Below are 16,503 nucleotides of genomic sequence, written 5' to 3' on the forward strand. Positions count from 1 at the left end.
TTGTGAAGCAAGGGAGGAGATTCCAGGGGCTCTGACACTAATTTTCAAATCCTCTCTGGCCACAGGAGAGGTATCAGAGGACTGGAGGACAGCAAATATGGTATCATTATTCAAGAAGGGTAGTAGGGATAAACCAGGTAATTACAGGCCACTGAATCTATCATCAATGGTAGGGAAACGGTTGGAAAAAATTCTGAGGGACAGGATTAATCTCCATTTGTGAGGCAGAGATTAATAAGGGATAGTCAGCATGTTTGTCGGGGGAGATCATGTCTAACAAATTTGACTGAATTTTTTGAGGAGGTGACTAGTTGTGTAGATGAGGGTAGTGCAGTTGATGTTGTCTACATGGACTTCAGTAAGGCTTTTAACAGGGTCCCGCATGGGAGAATGGTCAAGAAGGTAAAAGCCAATGGGATCCAGGACAAGTTGGGAAATTGGATCCAAAATTGGCTTAGTGGCAGGAGGCAGAGGGTGGTGGTTGAAGGTTGTTTTTGCGATTGGAAGCCTCTGATGAGTACTGCAGGGATTGGTGCTGGGACCCTTGCTGTTTGTAATATACATTCATGATTTAGACGTGAATATAGGAGGTATGATCAGTAAATTCACAGATGACATGAAAATTGGTGGTGTCGTAAATAGTGAGGAGGAAAGCCTTAGATTACAGGATGATATGGATGGGCTGGTAAGATGAGCAGAGCAGTGCAAATGGAATTTAATCCTGTGAAGTGTGAGGTGATGCATTTTGGGAAGACTAATACGGCAAGGGAATGCACAATGAATGGTAGGACCCTAGGAAGCACAGAGGATCAAAGGGATCTTGGTGTACATGTCCATAGATCCCTGAAGGCAGCAGCACAGGTAGTTAAGTTTATTAAGAAGACATATGGGATACTTGCCTTTATTAGCCGAGGCATAGACCATAAGAGTGGGGAGGTTATGTTGGAGCTGCATAGGCCATAGCTGGAGTACTGTGTGCAGTTCTGGATTGCCACACTATAGGAAGGATGTGATTGCACTGGAGAGATTGCAGAGGAGGTTCACTAGGATGTTGCCTGGGCTGGAGCATTTCAGCTATGAAGAGAGACTGGATAGGCTAGGGTTATTTTTCTTGGAGCAGAGAAGGCTGAGGGAGGACTGATAGAGGTATACAAAATTATGAGGAGCATAGATAGGTAGATAGGAAGAAACATTTCCCCTTAGTGGAGGTATCAATAACCAGGGGGCTTAGATTTAAGATAAGTGGCAGGAGGCTTAGAGAGGATTTGAGAAAAAAAATTATCAACCAGAGCATGGTTGGAATCCAGAACACACTGCCTGAAAGGGTGGTAGAGGCAGGAACCCTCACAACATTTAAGGAGTATTTAGATGAGCACTTGAAACACCATAGCATACAGGTTCTATGGGCCACGTGCTGGAAAATGGGATTAGAATAGATAGGTGCTTCATGGCCAGCCCAGAAACGGGGCTAAAGGTCCTGTTTCTGTGCTGTATAACTCTATGACTCTATCTGCAATCCAATACGTGAAGCATTATAACAATGGGTTGGATTTTCATGGAGTTGGGGAGACTCTGTGGTGGTGTAAAAATGGCGCCTCGAACCCAGTTCTGGGATTCCTGACCCCATTCCCAAACCCTACAATCCACACCTAGCTGGCTGCAACCAAGCCTAATCATGCATTATTGGCTAAGAGCCCAGACATCCATTAGACTGTTTAAACAGCTATCCCCCAGGGAAAACATTGCTTGATTGACATCTTTTGCTTGTTGATCTGTTCTGTCAATTGCACAATGCTGATTTACATTAAGTAAAGATGTTTTAAGTGCTTGCTGTTTTGGATATTGATCTAGATGATTCACACTTTTTAGGGCAGTAGTGAACAGAGTTTTTTTATGGGAGTAGAATGTTATGATTGAGTGACTATTTTTTTTAAAGCTTTTTCACACATCCTTTTGTTACCATGGGGTTCATTGGTTCTGTACTGTATATGGGTGAATGGGCATGGAAATGCCATAGTTTGGCAAGAAGTGTATGAGGGGACATGGAGGTGAGTAGGGCACTATGATGTGGTATGAGTTGGCATGGATGGGGCAGAGGGAGTATGTGAGGGGTGAGGGGGTGGATGTTGATGGCTAGAGGGCTGTTCTTTGTTCTGCTGCTATTATTACAGCTGGGACAAAGTCCCAGAACACCGAAGTGGGCCTCGTCACTTGGCAGCTTCCGAATTCTTTTGGGGAGCTGTGGGTCCAATTCCAGTTAGTACCACTCCCTGGAATGAAAATCCTATCTTTGCTGGCACTTTATCCCAAGGTGGCCTGGAAACTTCCCAACTCCTGCTAGCTGCCTCTTGGATGAAAATCCAGCTCAATGAATCCAGCGCAAGTACTACTCCTGTGATAGCCTACAAGAAGGGCAGAATTTTTTTAAAGTGGGGCCAAAGTCTCTGTGCAACTTCCAGCAACATGCTGTTCCCTTTCTTTGATTTTTTCTTCCCATAAAGTTGTGGCAGGAATGCACCACTCTGCCTTCATGTTCTTAAATCTCAATAAAGGTGTAAACAGTGGTTATTTCCAATCAATAGTTTGTTAGAAATGGGAAGCCAAGTTTAAGCCGTTTCCGCAGAAAGGAGGTGTACATTGTCTCAGCAATAAACGTGGAGCCTCTGATGAGACTTTATAAGAGGAATCACCCCAGAGCTGGTCTAAGCCTATTCTCAAGCTGTTGTGATACTGATTAATAGACTCACTTTCTTCCAGTATTAATACCATCTGTGGAATCCACACATGAAAGTGCTAGTAATCCTGTAGTGAAATGTTCCAGCACTTGATGTTTGGACTAAATGGGTTGCTGAGACTTTCTTAGCCGATTTTAATGAAATTATTTGTCATTTGGGCTGAAGAACTTTATTTTTGTTCCGAATGGTTTTGATTAAAGCTCTTTTCTCCTGAGTAAAAAATTTGAATTAGTGGATTAAAAAAAATAAAAAGCAAAATGGATGTAATCATACATTATCCAACCTAGTAGATCATTTCTTTTTAGCCTCTGCCCAGTGTTTCCCACAGCAACACATATGCAATCGAGAATTTTGCAGTCCGGTCAGCAATTCATGGTAAAATAAAAGGCAATTTTTATTCTTCACAGATATATCTTTATGTGACAAAAAGGTAAGTACTTTTAGTGCTCAAAAAAATCATTCAGAGAATTTATGTTATGCTGTCTAGAAACAAGTCGGTGCAATTGTGCAGTATGAGGCTGGCTAAATGCTTTATCCCTCTCCTCTCCCCCAGCCCTGTATGTTAAGCATCTGTCACTAACAAGACATAAGGCCAGACTTGGCTCATTTTGCCATTGAAAATTAACAGCTAATTTCAATGACCAAAAGACATTTTAGAAGGAGGCAAGGGGTTAAAAGTTAGCTGAACAGGATCTTTGAACCAAGCATGCGAATATCCATCTCTAATCATGCTTTTCTTAGGTATGTTGGTAACTGTTTTTTGTTGAAAAACATTTTTAAAACTCTGAATTATTCACCAGAAATGATGATTTCAGATATTTATAGCTCACACTAATTACAATACATTCTGTGAGACTGGATAGCACAGAGGGCTGAATTTTATGCAGATCAGGCATGAAATCGTACAAAATGACTTCAGGCGAGTGTCCCGACATCATCCTGCGCTCGCACAATATTTCAGTCGGTGGGCGCGCGCAGAAGTCGGAAGCGCACCCACTGACAATAAAGAGGGCAAGTTAGCCCATTAACAGTACAATTGTCTGTTATTTTATGCACTCTGACCAACCTTACGGTTAGCAAATGTGCGAATCGGCCAGGCGGCCTTTGCGTTTTTCAACAAACCTCATCTGAGGCGGGATGAGATTTCCAGGATGTAATAAAATGTAAATAAATTTCTGTGGACAGCATTTTCATAAGCTAAATTTTCAGATGACTGATTACAATGCACAGACACTTTTTTCAGCTTTTGAGACCTTTATTTTTGCTTTTTCAGGTCTACAGCTACCTGAGGCAGCTCTCTGCCTCCAGGGAGTTTTCTGTCAGTGCTGGCCTGCGCCCACATTGACATCATCGCCCGCTGTCTTCCCACCCTCACCCCAGCAGTGCTGATATTTTCAGCATGTGTTTCATGCTGCCTGGCCGTTAATTGGTCGGCCAGCGTGAAATCTTGGTGGTGGGCGGATCGCGATCGACAGTCTGTTTCCCCGTTGATCCTGGGTCCACCGATCGCGCCCGCTTGCCAAGACGAAAATTCAGGCCAGTGTGACGTATACTTTCATATTGACCAACTTTTTAAAGAATTCCTTAGAAAGCGTTGTGTGTTTAAGTACTAACACAACCCAGAAATGTCTTCAGAGCTGATCCTGCTCCATTGCTACAACTTCTCCAGAAGTGTGGTGGGATCTCTGCTCATGCGAGACCAGGGTTTTCACAATGCTTCCATTAAACTGCTGAGGGAGAGTAACTCTGAGGAAATTCACATCCACTTACTAGATCACAGGAGAGTTGAAATTGCTTTGAGCAAAATCTGATATGGAAGATTTAAGGAATTTAGCTGGTATTTGTTTATTTGCTATAGTAATGAAAATCTTAATTTAAACAGTGGACAGAGAGATTTCATGCAAGCATTGCAATGTCTTGTTTTTACTAATATTGAGCAATGTGATTTACCCTTCCTCTTCCTCTGATAAAACTGGGCTACAGTAACATTGGCAATGGGTAATCCTCCATTATGTTAACAAAGTAGCCATTGAGCTTGGCAACAACAAGAAATGTGAGAGCTCATGGATATCTTTATCACCAAGATGGAAACCATCTGAACAGCGCCTCTGTCATTTCCTCCCTTCTCCTAGCCCACAGGCCAAACTTGCTCTAAGTTACCCCTGCCCTAGACCAGAACTTGTATCTTTCTGCAGTTTCTCTCCTATTTCCCCTTCAATCTTATCTTGTCCACGAGAACCACCTCCTCCTCTGTCAACCGTATTCCCACTGAACTACTGACCACCCAACTTCCCTTCCTGGCTCCTGTGTTAGCTGATAGTTAATGGCTCTCTTTCCTCAGGTTCTATCCCTCGTATCTCCAATACTGCCATCATCACCCCTATCAATAAATCAACCCTTGACCCCTCTATCCTTGCAAATTACCATCCCATCTCCAACCTCCAGTGTTGCCTGCTAAATTCATGCCCATCTTTCCCCAAATTCTATGTTTGAATCTCTCCAGTCAGGAAGCCCCAGTACCAAAATGGCTCTTATTAAAGTCCTAAATTACATCCATTGTGACTGTGACAAAGGCAACTGTCCCTCTTCGTTCTTCTTGACTTGTCTGCAGCCTTTGACACAGTTGCTCAGACCATCCTCCCCAAATGCCTCTTCATTGTCGCCCAGCTGGGTGGGACTGCACGAGCCTGGTTCCATTCTCACTTATCTAATTATTACCAAGAATCATCAACAATGGATTCACTTCCCATTCCCACACAAGTGTCTCTGGTGTCTCCCTACATGCTGACCCTTGGCGACATCATCCAAAAGCATGTCAATTTCCATACATGTGCTGACGGCAGCCAGTTATCCTTGATTTTAATATTCCCATCCTTGTTTTCAAATCCCTCCATGGCCCTTCCATGCTTCTGTAATCTCCAGCTGTAAAACCTTTCAAGTTATCTGCACTCCTCTAATTCCGGCACCTTGAGCAGCCTTAATTTTAATCGCTCTACCAATAGTGGCAGTGTCTTAAGCTCCCTAGGTCCTAAGCTCAGAACTCCTTTCCTCTCTCCCTCTCTTTCCTCCTTTAAGCTTGGGCAGCTAAACCAGTGATGCCTAACATCAGTAGGAGAGAGAATGCTAGAGTCTGTTATAAAGGATGAGATAACAGGACACTTAGAAAATATCAAAGGGATTAGACAAAGTCAACATGGATTTATGAAAGGGAAATCATGTTTGACAAACTTACTGGAGTTTTTTGAGGATGTACCTAGCAGAATAGATAAGGGAGAACCAGTGAATGTGGTATATTTGAATTTTCAGAAAGATTTTGATAAAGTCCAACATAAGAGGTTAGTGTGCAAAATTAAAGCATATGGGATTGGGGGTAATGTATTGGCATGGATTGAGAATTGGTTAACAGACAGGAAACAGAGAGTAGGAATAAATGGGTCTTTTTTGGAGTGGCAGGTGGTGTCGAAGAGGGTACCACAGGGATCAGTGCTTGGGGCCCCAACTATTCGCAATATGTATCAATAATTTGGATGAGGGAACCAATCATAATATTTCCAAGTTTGATGATGACACAAAACTAGGTGGGAATGTGAGTGGTGAGGCGGATGTAAAAAGACTTCAGGATGATTTAGACAAGTAGAGGGAATGGGCAAATATATGGCAAATGCAGTATAATGTGGATAAGTAAGAAGTTATCCATTTCGGTAGAAAAAGCAGAATGGCAAAGTATAATTTAAATGGTGATAGCTTGGGAAATGTTGATATACAAAGAGACCTGGGTGTCCTTATATATCAGTCACTGAAAGCAAGCATGCAGGTGCAGCAAGCAGTCAGGAGGGCAAATAGTATATATTTTTTTATTAATTCGTGGGGCATGGGCTTCGCTGGCTAGGCCAGTTTTTATTGCCCATCCCTAATTGACCTTGAGAAGGTGATGGTGAGCTGCCTTTTTGAACCGCTGCAGCCCATGTGGTGTAGCTACACCCACAGTGCTGTTAAAGAGGGAGTTCCAGGATTTTGACCTAGGGACAGTGAAGGAGCGGCAATATATTCCAAAGTAAGGTGAGTGGCTTGGAGGAGAACTTCCAAGTGGTGGTGTTCCCATGTGTCTGCTGCCCTTGTTCTTCTAGATGGTAGTGGTTGTGGGTTTGGAAATTGCTGTCTAAAGAGCCTTGGTGAATTTCTGCAGTACATCTTGTAGACAGCCCTTATTAGCTTTCATTCCAAGAGGATTTGAGTACAGGAGCAAGGATGTCTTACGTGCAGGGCCTTGGTGAGACCACAACTGGAGCATTGTGTGCAGTTTTGGTCTCCTTACCTAAGAAAGAATATACTTGCCATTGAGGGAGTGAAGCAAAGGTTTACCAGATTGATTCCTGGGATGGCAGGATTGTCGTATGAGGAGAGATTGAGTCAACTAGGCCTGTATTCACTAGAGTTTAGAAGAATGAGAGGAGCTTTCATTGAAACGTATAAAATTCTGACAGGGCAGGACAGACTGAATGCAGGGATAATGTTTCCCCTGGGGGGCTGGCGGGGGCGTGGGGGGGTGGTGTTGGTGGTGCGGGGGTGGTCTAGAACAAGGGGTCACGGTCTCAGGATACAGGATAGACCATTTAGGACTAAGATGAAGAGAAACTTCTTCACCCAAAGCATGGTGAACCTGTAGAATTGTCTATCACAGAAGGTTGTGGAGGTTAAGTCACTGAATATATGTAAGAAGGAAATAAATTTCTAGACACTAAACGCATTAAGGAGTTTCTATTTTCTATGTTTCTCTGCTTAAAATGGGAACTGGAGATCATGCAAAATAAAGAACCCAAAACCTAAATTGTTGACCTAAATCACATATCGTAATGTCACATAGATTCCTGTTTCAATTCATTTTCATACATACAAAATGGTGCACAGTATCTGAAAGGTCCATTGTTATCACTAACTGAAGTGTTATAATGCAACAATATCATGTACATGATTCTTTACTGATAATACAAATCTTCTAATGTGCTGGTTTGCCAGTATTCCTATTGGTTTTCTCATTCCCCTGTCTGAATCTAGACTGAAAATCTGGTGAGAGAGGGTATTGCTCCTTTGACCCGGTCTTTGCACTTCATTGCTGATTTGTTACTGAAAGTGATACTAATACAGCAATTGTACATGGTCATTTTTTTCACATTATCTGAGGTCCATTTTTTGTCACTTTGCTTCTGATGATTTCTGATTTCTACTTTTTGCCAATTATTTTCCAGGTGGTAATTCACATCACTGATGAAAATGACTGTACCCCAGAGTTCCTGCATTCTATCTACAGTCGTGACAACATTCCTGAAAGCGTCCCCATTGGCACCTCTTTATTGCAAGGTTGTACATATGCTTCTATTTAAAAAATGCTAGATTATTAGTGTGCATATTTCTTCTGTCCAGAGTATCTGACATTTTATTTTAGTATCAGCTTAGCATGGAAGGTAGTGTCATCTTTGCTCACACTTGCTTCAGATTTAGAATGTAGTGAAGTTAAACCCACTCCAGGATTTGAGTGCATGTTTGAGACTCTCAATCCAGTGAGTGCTGAGGAAGTGCTTATTCAAGGTAGTATCTGTCTGTTCAGGTGGCTTTTAAAGCTCTTAAAGAAATATTTGAGAAGCATAGAGTTCTTCTGGTGTTCTCAAAATGTCTCTTAACACTAGTTAAAAACAGATTACATTTCATTGCTTCTGGGATCTTCCTGTGTCTAATGTGGCTAGCACATTTACCTAACATGCCACAACACTTGAAAGTAATTCATTGTATGGGAAGTGCTATATAATGTTTCTGGCAGATGTAAGAAAGGATTGTGTAAATGCAAATCCTTCATGCACTTCAGAAATTAAATTATTCAGATTATCCTTAGTTTGGTCTTTTTCACCATTCTGTTTGTGAATTTTGTACTCATAAAACAAAATTCGTCCTGTGAAATAGAACACTTTCTATTCTCAGGCACCAAGTGCTAGCATAAATCAGTCCCAGGTCAGGCTTGGTTAATTGCAGGGTCAAGCTTCCTTCACTCTGTCCTAACAATGTGATTCAGGCCCAACCGTGGTGCTTTCAATTTTCTATACCAACTGTTCATCGTCTTTCTGAATGATCAACAATTTAATGCTAATTAGTGTTAAATGAGGGTAAGCTTAAACCGAGGAATAATGCTTACGAGAAACATGGCTGAAGCCGCACAAACTACTTTCAGAACATAGGTAGCCAACAGACATTCATTTCTGGGCTTCCAGTTTTGTTTTATGTGTGTTGACTGCTATAACCTGACAAGGACGGAGCAAATTGATAATTAAAACAGTTAAGGCAAACAGAGAAAACACATTAATCTCATTGGTTTATACAGTTAAAAGATTTGTTGGCATATTTTAACATCTCTTGGAACAGTGACTAATTCTGAATATTTTTGATGCCTGCTTTATATACGAAGCCAGAAAACCTGTACATTCCATTGATCTACTCGTTGAATGAAGAAGCAAATTAATCTGAATAATGACCTCATTTAAATGTTACCTTTGTAAAAGTCAATCATAATTTTTCCATTTCCAAAGTATTAAAATATACCTTCCCCTGAATTGTCTACCATACCTCCATCTACTTTTGGGGTGTCATGTTTTATTCGGATGTAATTCACCATTTGTCACTGTGACATTCAATTTACTGAAATTATTCTCAGTTTAAAGTCAGCTAAAGCTGAAATTACATTTTTCTTGGTATGGTTAGATGGTTCCTGGTTAGGCCACAAATACAGTATTGTGCCCAGTTCTGGTGATTGCACTTTAGGAAGGATGTGAGGGTCCTTGAGAGGGTGTAGAGGAGATTTACCAGAATGGTTCCACAGATAAGGGATTTTGGCTAAAGGTTAGGTTGGAGAAGCTGGGTTTTTTTTCCTTGGGCCAAAGGAGATTAAGGGCAGATCTGATAGAGGTGTAAAAGATTATGATAAATTCAGATAACATTGACAAAGAAAAGCTGTTCCCATTAGCTGTTGGCACAAGGACTAGGGGACACTGATTTAAAGTTCTAGGCAAAAGTAGGCCAGAGAGTTGTGGAGGCTAAATCACTGAAAGTATTTAAAGGGGAGGTAGATAGATTTTTGAAATATCAGGGAGTTGAGGGCTATGAGGGGCTGACATGAAAGAAGAGTTGAGGCCTGGGGCAGATCAGCCATGATCTTATTGAATGCTGGGGCAGGCTTGAGAGGCCGAATGGCCTACTCCTGCTCCTATTTCTTATGTTCTTATACAGGGGATATGAGGAAGAACTTCTTTTAAGTAGTGCGTGATAATAAGCTGGAATTTTCTGCCAACGAGAGTGGTGGAAGTAGAGACAATGATTTCAAAAGGAAACTGGATAGGCATTTGAGGGAAATAAACTTCCAGGGCTACAACGACAGAGTGGTGGAATGGAACTGACTGGATTGCCCCACAGAGAACAGTATAGACTCGATGGGCCAAATGACTTTGTTTACGTCTGTTGCTTCGATTCATGTAAACATAACCATAAAGAAAAGGCTCCAATCTAAAAGGAAGATTTTTAGATTGATCTAATGTAAAATGTTGCACGTGCCCTTTGTGCACAAAACATCAAAGATCTTAGGAAAACTACATACTGGCTTCACAGTTACCAAGATGACTGCCCCGATGCCAGCTCCTCTGCTACAACAGATGTACAATGTCTAGAACTACGTTGTGCCTGGAGTGCAAAAGCAAAATTTGGCATTGAGGCAAATTTTAGCAAGCAGTTCCCAATGTGTATAAATTGCAAGAGCTTCCACGTTGTGGTGTTATGATTTTTTTTTACAAGCGCAGTGAAAATGTCAGTCATAATTGAGAGGAGGCAGTTAATCCTAAAGCTTAAACTGTAGAATTGTTAGTGAATTATAAATCCAGTGAATTTAAAACAGAAGTCATTCTTGAAATTAAAACACTTAAAAATACACAAAGGCCTGCATCAAAATGGGTTGATATTAAATTGATTCAGAATTGTGTGAATAGTTGTAGTTTAATTAAATAATTTAAAAGATTTTCTGGATTAAAGACAACAAAAATTAAAACTAATGATTCAGATCTAGTCCAGTCTTTCCCCTCTGGAGGAAAAAGGCTGCATGACTGGATTAGATTTGAAACAGTAGTGCAGATAAAACAAATGTATGCAGGGTGTGTTTAAAATATTATAGCAAATGCTGGATCCAATCCTAACAGTAGCTGAGTGGAGCCTGGAGCAGTGTTTTCATTAGTGAGGAATGCTGGAGTTGCATGTGGATGAGGCTGTTGTTAAAATCTCATCCAAGCTCCTAGACCCCCATCTCCAGCATCCTTGATGTCTCTGCTGTGTTTTCAATGTTGACACATCTGCAAGGGCTGAACATTATTTGTATGTAAGATTAAGGCTTTCATTTCCATCAACAAAGAGCAAAGCAATGGCCTTTTATTGCTGCCATCTTGTCAAAGGCAAAAGTGAGTTTTCTTAATAATGGGGAAAAAGCTGGCAATGCTTCTATTAATGGCAGTTTCTCCTTTGATTATTTTCAGGTCACTTTTGATCTAGAAATGTCAGCATTGATTCAATTGGTTGTGCTTCACTCATTTATAAATAAACGAGATTTGAGCTTCATAGGAAGGACATTCTAGCAAAGTACATTTAATTAAACCTCCTTGCTACTTTAAAAGGAATATTTAATGAAAGATTACTCATGTCATGACAGAAATGTGACATTATTCAAAGTAAACCACCTCTGCAGGAGAGAAGCAGAGAGAGAATTTGACAGTGTTATATACACCAGCTTTGTTTAATGAGCTGATGTTCCAAGTTTGTTACAGTATTTCCTTGTAGTTTGAATCTTCCAAACAGCTTGTCAGCTTCACTGAAGGTATATCAGGTTCCAATTTAATGTGCATTTACTTCTGCTGTTAAACAATAAGTTTGGTGCCAGCACCATGCTGATATCGGTGTGTATTTCTACCAAATTTGTAGTAAAATTCTGTTGTGTTCAAAGTCTGAAGATCCACAATACTCTGTTAAAAAATTTTTAGGCAGTTGGCTTGGCAGAGGTAGCACTGAGTTAATATAAACTGATGCTGCAAGTTTTGAAAGAAACTGATGTGCCCCTGCTACAGGCAAAAATAATGCTGCCTGTATGACTGAAGCAGCAACGGCTTTTTCAAATTAAATATGTTCTTTTATTTTCTGCCAATTTTTGAGTTGATTGCTTGCTGGAGTTAATTCCAGAGGCACTGATAGCCCTTCACTAATTCGCCTAAGTGGCTGTTCTTTATAAATTAGCTGAAACAGTGAATGCACACCATCTTGCTGGCAAGTATCCTATCTTTACCCTATGTTCATGAGCACACTGCCAACATGTGGGGCAGAGGAGGGTGATGAGATGGAGGTGAAGGAAGGCTGCCTTGGTGACAGAGACTAAATGGGGTTGGAAGCTAATCCCAGGATCAAATAGGAAGTCAAAGTTGCAAACAGTCTGGTTTAGTCTAAGGCAGTGGCCAAGGGGAGGCATGGTGTCAGTATTTATGGAATGGAATTTGTGACAGAGACTGAAGACACTGATTTGATTGTCCTCTTGTTTAATTGGGGGCAATTTGTGCTCATCCAGGACAGCACAGCAAGGTGATGAACCAGGGCAGTAGAGTGATCAAGGGAGGTGATGGTGGTAAGGTAGAGCTAGAATTTGCCCCACAACAATATGCTTAATTCTTAGCTGCTGTTTGAAGTGGCCTAGCAAGACACTCGGTTGTAAAAAAACAGCTCTGGCAACCATAAATGTGCAACAAATGCCAGAGCTACCATTGAAGTTACATCCTGAGCAGTGGGGAAAAAATTCCTTGCTCTTACTTAGGATTCTGAAGCCAATAAAAGCATCATTACCATCACCCCAGCTCAAATTAGCTAATTTAGGCACAGATTGAGGATCAAACCATAGTGAGCTCGTAAACATTAATTTATTCATTTAAATTTAGGCAATTTGTGGCCAGAAATGGTTTCTACCATCAATAGGTCAGTTACGTCAATGAAAATCTGCCCTTTTACTCTAAAGAAAGACTTAGTACATATGTATGTATCACAGAATAAGAATGGGAAGGTTTTTAGAAGTGTGGGGAATAGCACTAGTTTGTGCGATGAGGAGGGGTTAATTAGTAATCTCATTGTAAAAGATCCACTGGGAAATAATGATCTTAATATAATTTAATTCCATATTAAGTTTGAAAGTGACATATGCCAATCACAAACAAGAATTGTAAACTTAAACAAAGCCAACCACACAGGTATGAGGGGAGCGCTGGCTAAGGTTGTTCGGGTAAATAGTCTAAAAGGATGGCAGTAAATAAACAATGGTAAACATTTGAAGAAACAATTCAAAATGTTCAACAAATATACAAAAGACAAAAACTCAGTAAGAGAGGTCCATCTGTGGCTTACAAGGAAGTTAAGGATAGTATTAGATTAAAAGAAAAGGATTATAATGTTGTAAAGAATAGTATTAAATCTGAGGATTGGAAGTATTTTAGAAACCAGTAAAGGGCCACCAAAATTGATAAAAAGAAAAATAGAATATGAAAATAAACTGGCCACACCTGGAATATTGTGTACAGTTTGGGTTTCCATATTTAAGGGAGGATATGTTGCATTGAAGGCAGTACAGTGAAGGCTCATAGCTTCACTAGAAGGTTCCTGGAATGAGGCTGAGTAGATTGAGTCTATATTCTCTGGCGTTTTAAAGAATGAGAGGTGAGATCATTGATACATACAAGGTTCTGAAAGGACTTGGCAGGGTAGATACTGAGAAGTTGTTTCCCCTGATTGCGGAATCTAGAACATGGGGGCACAGTCTCAGAAAAAGGTGCTGATCATTTAGGACTGAGGTGAGGAGAGATTCCTTTACTCAAAGGGTTGTGAATATTTGGAATTCTCTACCCCAGAGGGTTGTGGATGCTCCATCACTGACTTTTTTATGGTTGGGATAGACAAATATTTGGTCTCTCAGAGAGTAAAGGAGCTTGGGGAGCGGGCAGAAAAGTGGAATTGAAGCTGAAGATCACTACTGATCTTATTGAATGGCGGAGCAGGTTCAGCGGGCCATATTGTCTACTCCTACTCCTATTTCTTAGGTTCTAATGTAGCAATATTCTAGGAATTCACCAGCCTCTTTTTTAGCTGCTCCTCCTGATCACAGCACTAATCACGGTTGCTTTGATGTATTTTGATGGCAAAAGATGAGCTAACAAATCTTTTGCCTACAGCACTGCCAAAGGCTTGTGCTAAACCAAACTAGACTGTTAAATCAATTAAATGAGTGAAGGAATGAACATTCTCCTCTTTCTGCTCATTATAAGGGCATCATATTAAATGTGTTTGGGCAATCTCAACCCAAGTCCCAATGGCACACACAGAAAACATACTTATATATTCTTGTAATATTCAGAAAGCCAAAAAATCACAGAGTTCGAAATTTAAACAGGCTGAATGACAAATTATTAAAAGATGTGTTTTTGAGATTGTCTTTATTTAATTTCTGCCTTAATTGTTGGGATTTTCAAGAAGGTAGCAAAGATTATCTGGAGATGTAAAAGTTACTTTACATAAAGCCATGGAGTTATAAAAGCTTCATCAATGTTTTTTGATGGTCTACACCATGCACTATGATAAAAGTGATATGGTAACAATAGGAAGAATAGAATAGTTTTTTTACTCTGCATGTTTCTGCTGTTTCTCTGAGCTTGTGCCAATCTTCTGTTGAAGTTATTGTCAAAGATCAAGAAAACCTTTGGGAAATTGTACCAAAATATGGAATTTATCAGATTCAAACCATTGGGTTTATAGGTTATTTAACTCCCATTCACTCTTGGGATAAACTTGATTTTCAAAGGGTTGTCAGTGCATTGCTTTTGTGAAAATGGGTGTTTTACTTCGGTGGTATTCTCTAAAGAAGGCTGCGAGTTTGTGTGTGTGTTTGTATATGTGTGTGCGTGTGCAATTAAACTGGGGGAAAGTTAGTAAAGACAGATTGTCTGTGGGAGCAGGAAGATGAAAGATAAAGGTGCTAGAAGCATGCATTTATAATTAGAGGCTATGGTGAAGTTGAATGTACGAGTAAATAAGTTGGTTTTGAAATTTGCATTGTAAGATAAGTAGGAACTTGAATTTTCCCCTGTTAAATTTCAAAGGGAGTTGAAAAGTAGCAAGGGACTTTTACAACTTACAAAGATTTCATAGGTAAATAAGAGAAGGTTATTCAATTTTATTTGACCTGAAAGTGGAGGCAATAGGAAGTCATGAAAGATTTTTATATTTTGGGAAAATTGAGTTCAAAGAGGTGCTTAGAACATTGGAGTTTAAGGTCAAAGGGGAAAAGGATATTTCAAAAAAGGTGTTTGGTTGAACTGTGTTGGTTGTGTGGGGGACATGCCCTAAGACCAGCTCTCTGCTGAGAAAAGTTGTGAATTTAAAGCAGCTATCCAGTTTCAAGTCAGAAAAGTCTTTGTTTCCAGAAAGCAGTCTGTTTCGGAACTTCCTTCGGTCCCAACACAGAGTGGAAGAGAGTGAGAAGTTGTAAGGTGCACTTTATTAAAGTAGCAGTAGTAGAAGCAGTACCAGTAATATTACTGGATTTTTATGGTTAAAAATCTATAAGGGAGCTGTTGCCAAGTAGTTTACTTGTGTATTTTGCCCAAGTGGGTTTTTTGGGGGAATGTTTTGCAAGACTGTTTTAACTGTCTAATTTTAATCTTGTTCATTTAAGTTTTTTTTTCTTGTTGATAAATATTTCAATTTAAAAATCCTAAAAGTGTTATTGGAATTCTATGTTTCTGGATCAGTGGTTTTCCCCTTGTTTTCAAAATATAAAACAGAAAGTTAAGATCAGTAGGACAAGTTTCCTGCTGGGATTCAGCTTTCTCAATGAATAACATCGGCTATGGTCCTAACACTTTCTAGAATTGTCTTCCTAATTCTCTTTCAACTTGCTTGCTCATCCCCATCTTAAAAAGCCTTCTCAAACCATTTGACTCTGGTTTTATCCCCTAACTTGTTTCCTATCCAAATTTTCTTACCCTGTTTGTGAAACACCTTAAGTCAACTTGCTCCACAACAGAGTTAACAGCTACAGTTTCTTGCATATCCTCACTTTGCAAAATGCATTTAGTTTTATATCTTTCACATTTTTTTGGGCTTCTCAATATTGTATGCTTTTGCCCTTCTTTATTCCTAATTGATAATGTAAATATGTCAATGGCTGATCCTTTTTTCTTACTAACTGAAGCATTATGATTTTGTTTTTCCCTCACAAAGTGCTGGCACAGGATTGTGACACTGGCCTCAATGCGGAGATTTCCTACTTCTCTCAGGGTGCAGAGTTTGCCATTACCCCTCAGGGACTCATCAGCTCAAAGCAACAACTGGACTATGAGCGACCCAACCACATGTACGAATTTATTGTTGCAGCCGTAGACAAAGGCCATCCCCCTCGGACTGGAACAGCATCAGTGAGGATCAGGATGACTAACATCAATGATGAAGCCCCTGTATTTTCACAGAACATGTATGTGAACTTCTCTCCATGCAATTTTGCTACTGCAAAGTAAAGGAAAGCCAAGGGAGTTGGGGAGGGGGAAAATAACTGTGGTACAAAATATATCCCATGGATACTATTCGCTTTTTTTACACAAAGCAGCAGTTTTAAACTATTTTGTGGCCCTCCTGGAATATTGCAGTTGGGCTTACCAGAAGTCAG

General features: G+C 40.2%; 1 protein-coding gene across 1 annotated transcript in view; it reads left to right on the plus strand.

Moving 5' to 3' along the window:
- si:dkey-22o22.2 (neural-cadherin) overlaps nucleotides 1-16,503 on the plus strand; it is a 289,349-nt gene that overhangs the window by 162,854 nt on the left and 109,992 nt on the right. Inside the window, exons 5-6 of the mRNA XM_041189292.1 lie at nucleotides 7,982-8,093; nucleotides 16,062-16,311. Coding sequence (XP_041045226.1) covers nucleotides 7,982-8,093; nucleotides 16,062-16,311 — 362 coding nt within the window. The remainder of the gene's footprint in view (nucleotides 1-7,981; nucleotides 8,094-16,061; nucleotides 16,312-16,503) is intronic.

This window comes from Carcharodon carcharias, chromosome 6 (genome assembly GCF_017639515.1).
Source record: "Carcharodon carcharias isolate sCarCar2 chromosome 6, sCarCar2.pri, whole genome shotgun sequence".
NCBI classification, from domain to species: Eukaryota; Metazoa; Chordata; class Chondrichthyes; order Lamniformes; family Lamnidae; genus Carcharodon; species Carcharodon carcharias.